The 13,908-nt window shown below is 39.7% G+C and overlaps 1 protein-coding gene across 3 annotated transcripts in view; it reads left to right on the top strand.

The window, feature by feature from the left end:
• The window catches only part of TGFBR3 (transforming growth factor beta receptor 3), a 196,257-nt gene that overhangs the window by 174,962 nt on the left and 7,387 nt on the right, over positions 1-13,908 (top strand). For 2 of the 3 annotated variants that reach the window (XM_070467775.1, XM_070467774.1), the window contains 2 exons: positions 6,976-7,017; positions 9,369-9,476. In XM_070467775.1, the coding sequence (XP_070323876.1) occupies positions 6,976-7,017; positions 9,369-9,476 (150 nt within the window). The remainder of the gene's footprint in view (positions 1-6,975; positions 7,018-9,368; positions 9,477-13,908) is intronic. The other variant, XM_070467776.1, reaches the window with a different exon arrangement.

Raw genomic sequence — 13,908 nt, forward strand, 5'->3', positions numbered from 1 at the left:
CCTTATTTCCCAACACTTGGGTTTTCTGGGGCAGCAGATAGAAGTTGTCTCCTTCAAAGTCAGCCAGAGAGCTACTCTGTGGCAACCACTGCCAGTAGCAAGGGCACATTTCAGGTGATGTTTCTTTCTTCACTGGGCAAGCAGAATAGGCCATCAAAACTAAGTAATTCTGAGTCCTTCCTCTGGGCCACTGTTGGTTTTTTTTTTTGGGGGGGGGGGAGCACTGTTATTAATGGAACTTTCCTAAGTTTCACAGCACATCTTTGCCACCTTTGATCTCTCAGTTCCTTGGGAACCAACTCTGGGATTAGAATTCTTTTGCTTAAATTTTCAATACTGATGATGCTAGTGGTAATGATGAAGATGGAGACGATAATGTTGATCTGACATTTATTGAGCATTTACTTAGTGTAAGGCTTCATACTAAATGTTTTTTGTGGGTAATAGTATTTAATCCATGTGGCTCCTCTGTGAGGTAAGTCTATTACAGAGTAAGGGTAAGTAACTTGGCCAAGGTCACACCACATAAATAAATGGTGGGTCTGGGATTCAAATCAAGGAACTTTGAGCCTGTGCTCTTAAATCTTTATGCCTTATCCTAGGTGGAGGTTGATTCTCAGTTCAGTTCAGTCACTCAGTCGTGTCCAACTCTTTGCAACCCCATGGACTGTAGCAGGCCAGGTCTCCCTGTCCATCACCAACTCCTGGAGCTTACTCAAACTCATGTCCATTGAGTTGGTGATGCCATCCAATCATCTCATCCTCTGTCATCCCCTTCTCCTCCCGCCTTTAATCATTCCCAACATCAGGGTCTTTTCCAATAAGGCAGTTCTTCGCATCAGGTGGCCAGATTGATTCACAAATATTGAAGTTTCAGCTTCAGCATCAGTGCTTCTAATGAATATCAGGACTGATTTCCTTTAGGTTGATTCTAGTTTTTAACAAAATTTGCAAGTAACACAGTCATCTGTCCTTTCATATGCCTCTTCCTGGCCTCTTCCCCAGTTCATGTCATATCACATTGGTATGCAGGTTAGCACCCAAATGCTCTAATAATTAAGAAATGAAAAGAAGATGAAGAGTTTTAGGGAAAACAGTCTGTTCCACCAAAGGGTTAAGATATTAGAAAACACGTAAACTATTTAAGAGTCTTAAAGTTTAGGACAAGTTCTGTGACTTTGAATTGTAACTCAAAGAAAAGCCCAGGAAACGTGAATAGTTTATGCATATTATGGTTTATGGCAAAACAAAATAGTTGAGGTGGTGCCATCCTACCATATTTTCTGAAATATCTTGAACTGTAGGCATGTTAGTGCTGTTTTCTTTGGATGCTGTGACTGCTTTTTACAGCATTTGAGAACACTTGGGCTTACATAATAAAAGTGATTACACCACGTCAGCGATGATTTTTTTTTAAAGGTGAAAGGGAAAAGTAATCATTTCTCTGAAGTTTAGGGCATATATATATATATATATGTATATATTCATATATATAGAGGGGAAATGGGCACAAAAGAACATCTCCAAATTTGCATGCTTTATGTACAGTCTATAATTCTTAGCAAGTTAAGTGTCTAAAATATTGAATTTTCTCCATATTTCCACCACATAACTTTTTAAAGATTAAAGTATGGTCAGGACAGCACCTGGCATATCATGGGCACTCAGTAAATGTTAATTTCCTTTCCTTCCTCTTAACATCTCAGCCAAACTAGGCTTTCTGGGGGGATTAGAGGGGAGTGAAAGGGCAAGTTGTGAATGTCGGTTGGAAATTAATCCAAGAGAGGCGTTGCTTTTTGGAACACATTTGATTTTTCCAGAACAGAAATACTTTAAAGCCCCAGCCAGGTTTTGTCCTCAGGCAGAGGTAAAGATGAGGGGAAGCTGAGGAGAAAGATGGTAGAAATGCTTAGTTAGCAGATCAAGACATTCAGTCTCTATTCAGTAAGGGAGAGGTATCATAGGTTGTTTTTTTTTTTTCTTTTTTTAGTTTTATTCAGTGTGCTTCACATTTTGAAAACCTTCTAGTTTCAAAAATTTCAAATCTAAACGAAAACAAGAAATAGTAGAATGAACTCATACAAACCACTCATCTGGTTTCCACAATTACCAATTCATAGTCAGTTTTGTTTTATTACTTCCTGTCTCTGGATTGTTTAGAAGGAAACCCAGACATTTCATTTGATTCACAAATATTCCAGTATGCACCTCTAAAGTCTGAGATCCATCAAAAGATGTTGAGTAGAGAACTGAGCATCAGATCATTTAGGAAGAGTACTCTGAAAGCAGCATGGAGGTTAAGTTGCTAGGGCTTGTATGCAGTAATAAAATATATATGATTTTTTGTGAAAGTCGTTCAGTCGTGTCTGACTTTGCAATCTCATGAACTATACTGTCCATGGAATTCTCCAGGCCATAATACTGGAGTGGGTAGCCTTTCCCTTCTCCAGGGGATCTTCCCAACCCAGGGATCAAACCTAGGTCTCGCACATTGCAGGTGGATTATTTACCAGCTGAGCCACATATTTATGGTTATTTATTCCAAAAATGTTTACTGAGGATCTACTATATGCTTGGGCTTCCCTGGTGGCTTAGAGGTTAAAGCGTCCGCCTGCAATGCAGGAGACCCGGGTTCGATCCCTGAGTCTGGAAGATCCCCTGGAGACGGAAATGGCAACCCACTCCAGTATTCTTGCCTGGAGAATCCCATGGAGGGAGGAGCCTGGTAGACTACAGTCCAAGGGGCCGCAAAGAGTCGGACACGACTGAGTGACTTCACTCACTCACTATATGCTTGGCATGTAGTATACAAATTTTCCTATGTTTGATGCCTTTACAATCTAATGCATGGAGAAAGGAATGGCTACCCATTCCAGTATTCTTGCCTGGAGAATTTCATGGACAGAGAATCCTGGCAGGCGAGGGGTCAAAAAGAGCCAGACACGACTGAGCAACTAACGCTTTCCCTACTTTCATTATAGCTTAAAACAAGTGTGAAGATACAATCTAATGCACTACTGATGTTTTGGGCTGGATAACTCTTTGCTGTGGGGTGTTGACTTTTGAATTGTGGAATGTTAAGCAGTACCCCTGGCCTCTGCCTACTGGATGTCCTTAACAAACCCTTCCACCACCAGTTGTGACAACCCAAAATGTGTCTGGATGTTTCCAGAAGTCCCCTGGAGAGCCTAGTGGGCAAAAATCACTCCCGGGTGAGAACCACTGATCTAGTAGAAGGATACAGATAAGTGAGAAGGCAATTACAGTGAATGCCATAAATATTGAAAGAAGCCAGAGAAGGGATTGATTTACAGTGTGGTAAAGTTGGTAAAAACTGTATCTTAGTGGCCTGCACAAGTTCTTTATCTCCCCATCCTTCTCTATGTGCCAAATACTAATAGATGTGGGTACCAGTTAGACACCTCATTTCCCTATGGGCCCGCCCAGTCCTGCCATGTTTAGGAGAACTGAATTGAAAGTGGGAGGACAGAAGTTGTGGTCAGTTACTCATGCATAACCCGAGAAATATCTTTTTTATGAAAACCACGACTAAACAATCTGAGGAGGGAAGTTTTGGTTCTAGAGGCAGACCAGAGTTTGCTCAGAGTATATGGGAAGATTTAATTCATAATGTTGATTATAGTTTGTTCTTTCTGTGCAGAAATCTTTATTGTTAAAATTTCTCTTTACAGCAATGGCTAGGATTCCTTTCTTGCAATCGTACCCTTAAACCAAAAGTAAATATTGTTGTGTCCACTCTTTTCCTTTCAGCATGCCAACTCAATCATAGGGTTCTAGTGGAGATCAAACTATTTTAGTTATACTCAGGCTTTATTGGGAATTTTGGAACACAAAAGTAAGAGGATAAAATCCTTGAACCTCGGTTCTGCGGTCTGTGCTTGTTATTGTTTATGCACAGAAAGCATGGAGGAACTTCCCCCCTCGGAAATGAGCAACAACTGTTTGTGCTTAGCTGTGTGAGAAGGCCCTTATTTGGGGTGGGGTAATAATTTGAGGATTAGGTAATAATGTAAATCCATTAAGAATTTTCAAATAGTGTCATCTATCACACAGGCTTTACTGTAAAACCTACATTCTCACATACGAGGTTTCCTTAGAGGAGAATCATTATTTGAAACCTGTTGGGGATTCTGAGTGACAAAGTTTAACCATGGGTGGTTGATTGGATGGAACTCTTCCCAGAAGTGTGTATATTTCTCGCATGATGAACCCTACAGAGACCTTTAAATGCCTTTGGACTTAGTTCAGCATATCAAACCACTACTTTTTACAAATAGGAGAATTTTGCGGTTAGATGCCCCTACTTCATAGGACCCTTGGGAATTTAAAATGAGAAAATATAAGTGAAGGCTTTTTTGTCAACTGTAAAACCCTATACAATGTACAAATGTTAAGGCATCACTGTTGTTGCTTCATTGCTGCCAGTAAGGCTGGCGGGGCCAACCTCCCAGGAGATAGTCTCTTATGTGCCTTGTGTAGTTGGTATGTGTTCTGCACACCGAAATACATTTTCTAAACAACACACAACTATTTTAGTTTTCTTAGTGATTTTATTTAAGTATAACTTTCTCGTATGTCCTCATCCCAGGGGCACTGCTGCGCAGCTCCAGGGCTGCCCTTCAATTGTACTGGCTTTGTCTCATCACAGCATTCCCCCCTGTGGAGCTAGACCGTGATACCCCGTACTTCACCAGTGTTCTCAACCAGCTGAGATGGTTAATCCCGAGAATTTAACAATCCTGTCTAGCTTCTCTATTTTTATAAACATCAACTCAAATGCTGCTTGTTTTGGTCAGTTTCTCACATTTTTTTTTTTTTGCTTTACTTTAGATTCCAGAACAAGGTGTGTGTTCCTTTTTTATTGAATAAAAATGGAGATGAGAAGAGGCACTTAACACGTTACTTTTAAACTCTCGAGAACAGGGGTAGAGTTTGTGTGCCAGGACTTAACACACTTTTTCTATAAAGGGCCAGGTGATGAATATGTCCAGTTTGTGGCTTATGGAGTCCCTGCCTCAACTACTTAACTACTGTTGCAGCCTAAGAGTGGCCATGGACAGTATATAAATGAATGAGCCTCGTTATGTTCAAATAAAACTACTAATAGGTTTGTATTGTGTATAATTTTCACATGTCATGAAATATTTTGATTTTTTTTCAATGACTTACAAATGTAAAATTCATCTTTAGTTCACTTGTACAAAAATAAATGGTGGACTGTGATATGCTGCCCTGTGGCCAATGATACTCTTAAGAGCACATAGCTATTCACAAGCAGCTGCTTAATCAGTGCTTCTCTAGCTAAGGACAGAGCCCTGCTCACCAGTCATTTAGCCTGCTAGGCAGAATGTGGAATCCTGGGTCAGCCCCTACCCTGATGCTTTCCAGCTGTGACCTTGGGCTGGTCACATGATAAAGAGTCTCAGGCTTCTTTTTGTAAGATAGTGATAAAAATTCTGTTTCTGCCTCCCTTATGGGGCTGGTTGAAACCTCAAATGAGATCAGGCTCTATAGCACTCTCTGAACACGAAGGCATTGTATAGAAATGTCAAAGTGTATAAGCATTTTCATACAGTCGTATTCCAAAATTCCTCCATTGCATCCATTTAGAAAAAAGTGTGTACGTGCTAAGTCGCTTCAGTCGTGTCCAACTCTTTGCGACTCCATGGACTACAGCCCTCCAAGCTCCTCTGTCCATGGAATTCTCCAGGCAAGAATACTGGAGTGGGTTGCCATGCCCTTCTCCAGAGGATCTTCCTGACCCAGGGATCAAAAACAAGTCTCCTGCATTGCAGATTCTTTACGGTCTGCGCCATCAGGGAAGCCTGATGCATCTAAAAGCACAGCAACATTCTAAGTGTCCTTCACTAAGCTCTCTGGTAAAGACTCTTCTATTCCTGGCTGAGCCCTGAGCGTCTGCAGATGAATAAGATCCAGGCTCTGCCCTGGAGGTGGAAAAATTAAGAGAATTTAGATGTGATGTGGCACCTTTATAACAAAAGAGGGAGAGGATGAGCAAAAATGGGAGAGATTTGCCCTGCTGGGATGGGCGTGGGGCTGTGAGAGAGTCAGAGAACAACGCCTTCCCTGAAAATGCCAGCGGAGCAGGTCGTGCGGGGAGGGTGCTTGAGGGAATGGCTTGCAATTGGTGATGACATGGAGCCACCTGGAGAAGTGGGGGAGCCTAACTTCAAGGAGCCCAGCATGGTTTAGGAACCACTAGGAAAGGAGGCTGGAGAGGTGGGCAGAGGAAGGCAGGTCACTCCGTTCCATGCTCGAGAGTTGGGACTTTTTTCCTGTAAATGAAGGGAAACCATTGAGTGGTTTAATCAGGGCAATAACATAATCAGCCCTGGACTCTGCAAAAGTCATTTTGGGGGCATGTATGGGGGAGGAAACATTTGGGTTGGGTGCAGTAGTGGAGACCAGGAGACCAGTTAGAGAAGCTTTGCAATAATGCGGATGCATGAAGAGGAGCTGAACTATAGGATGACGATGTTAGGAGGAGGAATAAAGATGCTTTTTATAATACATGTGTATGTTAAAAGACTTTTTGAAAGTGGAATAATATTAAATACACTGGAGAAACATGATACTTAAAGATACTGCATCCTTTTGTAAATAAAGAGAAAGGTATATACACATGCGTGCATGCACACGCGCACGCACACACACATGCATGAATTATCAGACTCAAATTCCTTAAGTTTAGGTGTTTGCTTTCAGTTTTTCTTCAGGTTAGAGACAGTATACAGTTGATCATTAACAAACTACAGTGCTTAAAATTTCTGAGTAATCTAAATAGAATCTGATATCTAAATAGAATAATTGACAGACTTTTCACAAAATAGGTATTCACAAATAGAATGTCAGCCTCTACTGAGATTTTGATAACCTCTTGCTTAGAACTTGGTTTCTCTGTAGAATGCATCGTGATTTATGTTTTTGTTTCAGAAACAGGTCCAAGTATCAAGGAACCGGTTCCAATTTCTCCACGTAAGTCTTTATGCAACTGTTTTGAAATAAAGCCTCCTGGGCTTTTATAAGAATGAGTTGGTTATGGAACATTTGCCAGACCCTGAGTTTTGATAAGGAGACTTCTGCTCTTATTCTCCCTCACCCTTTTTTTCTCGTATTTTCTTTTTTCCCTTCCTGCATTCCCTTTCTTTTTTCCTCTCTACTGTTGCCATTTTTAAATATGAATTTGTTGATGCATTGGTATGTATCACCTTAAAGGAATGTAGTAGGTTCTTAGTTTTGGAGAAGTTCATCATTTACCTGCCTTTAGTGGTTGTGATCTGAAAGACTTAACATGTAGCTATGGGAGTGGTTTGCTTTTTGTATCATCAACCGTATCTTTCTGCTCAGAGAAGCAGCCTCTGAAGGAACTAGTTGCTATACCATTAAGGCAATCACTTGTCCAAGGGGTGTTGAGAACACTTGGAAGACAGAGAGAGAGACCAACTGCTACAAAATGATAATGTTGAAAATCATCTGGGGCAATTTCATTCTTATACAGAAGAAAACTCTGACCCAGAAGTGTTTCAGTGACTTCCCCACGGTTATAATTGGCACTGAAGCAGGACTAGAGCCTGGGCTTTCTGGCTGTGCACCCAGAACTCATCTAGATAATGTTGCCTGTGGGGAGAAGCTTTACTTTTTTTCCTCCTTGAGACATTCCAGATTTAGTCTCCATGGCTAATTCCATAACGTATACATAAGAATTAGCCTGGAGAGTTTCTTTATGCTAAATACTTTATAAACCATTCTATTAGGAGTATTTATTTTAACAATATCACAGAACAGTATTATGAACCCAGAAAGAGACACAGATGGACACATTCTCCTGTACTCCCCTAGTGTGATTCTCATAAATGACGCCTCTGTCTTTAGAACTTTAGAGTGTTTTCACTCAAAACTTTTAATCATGCCCTACTTTTCATCTGTAGGCATGAAAAAACAAGTCATCTTTTAATATCTGTCCTACAGACTAAATTAAATTAGGTTGATGGCTTGGTTTGTCCTAACCTTCATAATGCCCTTTGCAGTTCTTATTCCTTCTAGGGGATCCCCAGCCCCTTTGCAAACTCCTTTTGTTTACCCCCTGCCTTCAGAAGATAAGATAGTGCTGTCCCATTTTTTAGAAGTTAAATGAACACTATGGGGCACATGGCTAGAGGAATAGGAACCAGAACTTGGGAATTTGGATCCTTCAGAATCTTCTCCACAATGTCACAGTTTTCCTGAGCCCTTTTGAGTGCTGGGGCTGCTCCGGGGTCACATTTATCTACACCTCTATCTTACACTGAAGTGAGTTGAAAGGCAAAGTGATTGAATTTACAAAGAAATCAGCTGGAGTCACTTCTGACTGGAGAGGAACACAGAAACGGCATTGAAGTAACAGAGAGATCCTGTACTTTAATTAATTTATTTTTTAAAAAACAGAGAGAAAAACTTTAGAAATTTTATTCCACTGAAAACCTCTCTCTCTTAGAAACTGATCTTTACTTTTTATAAGTGATTCAAAGAAGGTAATTCTCTTAAATGAAAGGAAATGTTCTATTTCTGTGGCCTGGAATTAATTTCAAATGTAAAAATCTTTGCCAAATTGGTTCTATTTATATGTTTTGCTGACCATAAAATTGACATCACTCCCCACGGAGGAGTACTTCCATTCCCCTCATAGAAAGGTCATGGTTGGAAAAGTGTTAAAAAGTAGGTTGTGTTAAATGACACAATAGGTAATTATTGCGAGAGAGGGTTTAAATGTGAGGTCAGTGAAAGTTACGTTCTACAGAAACAGTTTATTCTTATTCTGTGTTTTCTCCTCCTCACCACTTTCCTTCCTGTTACCTTTCATATTTTAAATGTTCATGGAAGTATATTTGTAAAGTATTTGGCTTGTGGTTTTTGTGTAGTGTCTCATTGTATTTTGCGTAGGGTCTCAATGCTCAATGAATAAGAAGCCAGATTTTGATAATGGATGTTTCCCTTGTTTTCCCAAGCGTCTTGAGCTTTGACTTTCAAGCCCCTTTACTCTTCAAATAGTATGTCCTCAGACTGAGGCCTAAGGTTTTACAGAGTTGACAAATCTGACTTTTTAGTAAGTTTGATGCTCAAAGTAAATTGCAAACTGAAAGTATCTTGGAAATCTGAGAATTTCATTTTTCTTTTGAGAAAATATTTGCAAGTTACAAATATAGTGTATTTTGTTGAAATCCACTTTTTATCCTCAGAGTTTGTTAGTTGGTTCTCAGCCTTTCTGATGATACTTGTGAAACAGATGTAAAATTGCAGCATGTGATGCTGACTCGCTCAAAGTATGCATTGGTTTCTTATCATTATAGAGATTTTCCATGGTCTGGACACCCTCACTGTGATGGGCATCGCATTCGCAGCATTTGTGATTGGAGCGCTGCTGACGGGGGCCTTGTGGTACATCTATTCTCACACAGGTTAGTATGACTGTTGCCTGTCAGCTGGTACACATCCTGTGTGCCTGGCACACTGTGGACATTTGGTGTTTCTCTGCATGGATGAATGGACGAAATAATGAACGGAAGAGAGAGAAAAGTTCATTCCCACCATTTTCACATTTACGTATTTGGCATGAACTGGGTTTTGCAAAGCTATAATTTGTTTTAAGCAGTTGTAGAAAAGGAATGTTTAAACTAAGTTAATTGTATTTGAGATGTTGCTGAAGTTTAGCTTCTAATAAAACTATTTTGTGGTTAGGACTTAATTAAAGAAAGTTAATGTAGACAAACTGGAAACATAAACCATTTACCCAAAGCTGAGAACTTCAGAATAGACATATAAGTGGACAGGAAGTAAGCAGGGAAGCCAAGATTTTATTACCACATCTGCTAAGATGCTGAGCGCTGTCCACCAGAGACCCTAATCAATGGCTTAAACCAGAATTTCTCAACCTTTTTTAAACCCATACCATCTCTTCTTTGACAAACACTGAATTCTCTTCTCTTCTCTTGAAAGTTATTTAAAATTTTAAAGTATTTTTTCATGAATTGTAAACAGAAATAGTAAAACAGAGCAGTTTGTTTTCAAGTTATGTTCTTCCACCCCTACAAATTATGATGTGCTTTTCTTCCTGCCCCTTACCCCCTAGTCCCAAGGTAGAAACATTCTGACCTGAACAGAAAGAAAACTTGTTCTGACCCCAAGACAGAATGCAAGCCAGGCTTAGGGTATCTGTAGTGCAAGAGGAAGGAACAAATAGACTGCTGTTTCATAACATCTTTCTTAGGTTCCTTGTAAATATGGGAAGGAAAGACATGCATTTTGAGATATGTCTAGTAAGCTAGCTGGTATTGTGTTTTTATATTTTTAGGAATGTCTGTTTTTATATGCTTATTTACACTGTGAACCTGGATAAGGTGCTGAACTGATCAGTCAGATAGTGGCAGGCACAGACTTTCTGTTTAGAGTTTCATTTATTTTCCAATGAACCAGTGCATGCCACGATCTTTGGCCTTACCTTGGGCTGTCTAACTGGCCAAGCTGAAGCAATGACTGCTTTCAAGGAAAGAGAAGTATGGAAGGGTGTTTTGAGAAGTCATATCTTAATCCTCATCAGAATCTTCCCTTCAAATACTGCATTCTCTGAGTTATTTTAAATTATGGTAGAAGGAGCAGAATGAACCCTATGGTGCCAAGCACAGGAAAGTAACACAGTTGAAAGCAAATTTTAGGAGTTTAACAGTAGGGCTTTAAGTCCTTAGATTATTGTTCCTAATCAACAACCTTTGAGTGAAGCCAGTTACTCTTAAACAGTATGGGTTATATGCAATTATTTTTAAAGAGTAAATACTACTGTCATGGTCCATGGTTGGTAGAATCTGCGGATGCAGAAGAACTTTGTATGCAGAAGATGGACTATCAGTTATATGCAGATTAAGCCCCATGGTTTCCAAGGGTCGACTGTTTCATGTGAGCAAAAGGAAATAAGTCTGTTAAGTGTTAGACCAAAGATATATGGACATAGGAATGTTGTTCTTCATGAACAGCTTAAACAAGCACTAGAAGGGACAGTGTTTAGCAGAGGAGCATCTTTGAGTGAATAATTCTGTTACAGGAGTACTGCCACATCCAACTCTCAGACTCACAGTTCTTTGCATCTTTCCCCAATCTCTTGCACGGCTGTAAAGTTCTAGAGCTCTTGGCAGCTTATGCTATATTTATTAGGAATGAACTTGAAAGTACTCCAAGAAGACTCTATAGCCCTGAAGATTTCTACAAGGTAGTCACCCACAGATGCTTCCCACATACCTGCTGATCATGACTGGCCTTGCTACTACAGCCACACTCCCAAACTCTGAAATCTGATCTCAGGCCAGAAGGGCCACGAAGCCAAATCTCAGGCCAGGAGGGCCATGAAGCCAGCTCGAGGCAAAAAAGGGCAACCCAATGGTGTCACTGTGGGAACAAACCCCACTGAATTCCCTCTGATAATCCCAGACTCTCAGCCACAGATACACTGACAAACCTGGGAGAGAGCAAAACCTGTCTTTATGACATGCATCGCTGCTCATTAAATTCTGAGATGTGCTGTTACTGTTCCCTTCTCCCTGAAACAGAGACTTAAGGAGTTTTTAGGTTTTGTTAATATAGAAATAGATTTATAAGTAGATTTAAAAACAAAAACCCAAAGCCCTTCCTGTGATGGTTTCCACCAAAATAAATTAGGCTCATTTGGAAGCTGAAAGGCTTTATAGACACTTGGACTCTAAACTCTAGTGATTTTGATTCTATACCTGTTAGCATCACAGCTTGAAATGACTTTATTAAAAGCTGTAGCCTCTGGTTCACTTTAAAGGCCAGTCCTAAGGAATACCAGCATTGTGCAAGAAAGAAAAAGACTTACTGCAGGACCAAGTGGTAGCTTCCTGTTGAGAACCCCCTCCATTTCTTAGCTGGATCAGCCGCAGCAAGTTTAGATGAAAAGATCATAATGCTGTGGCCAATGGAAAGAGGTGTCTATACAGGCACTGACTCAGTCCATTCAATTTCTGCAATAATCTTAGCTGTGGAACTCAGACCTTATATGGTATATTTGGGGGTTCAGGCAACATCTGCCTCTGTAGCTAAAATAGTCCTCAGTTTAGATATTTCCCTTTGTGCTTTCCACTCTATCTGCAGCACAGAGCGCAGAACCAAGCCTTAGGTTTGAACTGTGGAGATCTCCTAAAACTTACATTCTCCACTAAGATAGTGCAGAGAGGAGGGGCAGTGAGGGTGGAAATGGTACTGGAATGGAGTCACAGAATCTTCATGCTCCTGGGAACCTACAAGGTCAAAGTCCCTAAACTGACTCATGAAGGTCCCAAAAGTTGTGTGCAATATTATATGTTTTTTTTTTTTTTTTTAAGGAGTGGAGCAAAAGCAATTATTTATATTTTTCAGTAAACTTTTTAGCTTTATCACAGTATGTACATAGCTTAAAGGCCAAAATCATCCTCCACATAGAAGTATACTGGTATACAACTTAGCAACTAAACCATCACCATGAATTCATCTGTTGACTCTTCCAGTTGTCTCAATCTCCTTTTACACATACACATTCAAACATCAGGTATTCTGCTGACTCATTTTCCTCAATACTTTTGAGTTGTAGATGTCCTGTGTCATGGATCCTGTGTTGTCCTCCTCCTTCATTTAAAGGGAACATAAGAGAGAGATGTTTTTCACATGTGTGAAAATATCATTTGTATGTCTGAAAATAGCCTCATTTTATATAAACACTAATAGATAGTTTGCAACGGTATAGAATTTTAGACTTCAAGTGTTTTTTCTTCAGAATTTTGAAAGCATACCTCACTGACTTTCAGATCTGAAGACTGCTTTTGGGAAATTCAAAGTCATTCAGATTCCTAATCTGTTTCTTTTTTTTTCTCTCTGGAAGAAACTTTACAATGATAATGCTTGATGTAGGTGTATTTTCATTCATTATGCTGGGCATTAATTGAGGCCTTTCAGTCTAGAAACTATGTCCTTTATTGTTGAGATTTTTTAGAATTATTTATTTTTTCTTGCCCATGTTTTTTCTGTTCTCTCATTCTAGAAATCTTCTTATTTGAAAGTTGAACTTCTTGAATTGTGCTGTAATTCTCCTTCTCTGTTTTCCATATTTTTCCTTTCTTTTCTAGGAGATTTCTTCATTTTTATCTTTCAGTTTCTTATTGCATTTTTAATATTGCCTTCAAGTTTGTTAATTCCAAGAAGTTTTTCCCATGAGTTAAAGAAACATGTCCTACTCTTAATCTTACAGGTACAATATCTTATCTCTCTGAGAATATTAATATAGAATTATTTCAAAATAGGGAAGTTCTGAGCTTGTGGGTGGAAACATATTGATTCTGAACTTCACTTAGGGTGATCTAGCTGGGCCTTTTATTGAGGAACTCCTGATATCACATCCTTGTATCTTTCCTCTTGAGTTCATCATGTTTTCTGTGAAACAGGTTTTCCTATTTCCTTCTTGGAGGTTATAGATCAGGCTGTCAACATTCTGGGGGTCATAACATTCAACATGTAGGCATTAATTTTGTTCTCCTCTGTCATTGTGTTTCTCTAACCTCAATTGTGCTGGTGTTGGTCATTCCCAGAACCACAGTTTCATTCTCTTTAGAGAGTAAACTTCTGTTTAACAGGCTTCTGTTCAACAATCCTTAGTTGAATATGCAGTGTGTTCTTAAAGCAGAAGTCAAGCACATACCCCGGTCCACCTGAATCATGTCTTTTAATCAAGAGTGTGGCTGGAGGCTTCAGATGTTTGTAGAAGTCTAAAGTTTCTCCATGCTCCCAAATGTAATTCAGAAACAGCAAGAAGATCAGCTAAAGCATGACTAAAGTTGGAGGCAGGAGACTAAG

The sequence above is a fragment of the Odocoileus virginianus genome, chromosome 5 (genome assembly GCF_023699985.2).
Source record: "Odocoileus virginianus isolate 20LAN1187 ecotype Illinois chromosome 5, Ovbor_1.2, whole genome shotgun sequence".
Lineage (NCBI taxonomy): Eukaryota > Metazoa > Chordata > Mammalia > Artiodactyla > Cervidae > Odocoileus > Odocoileus virginianus.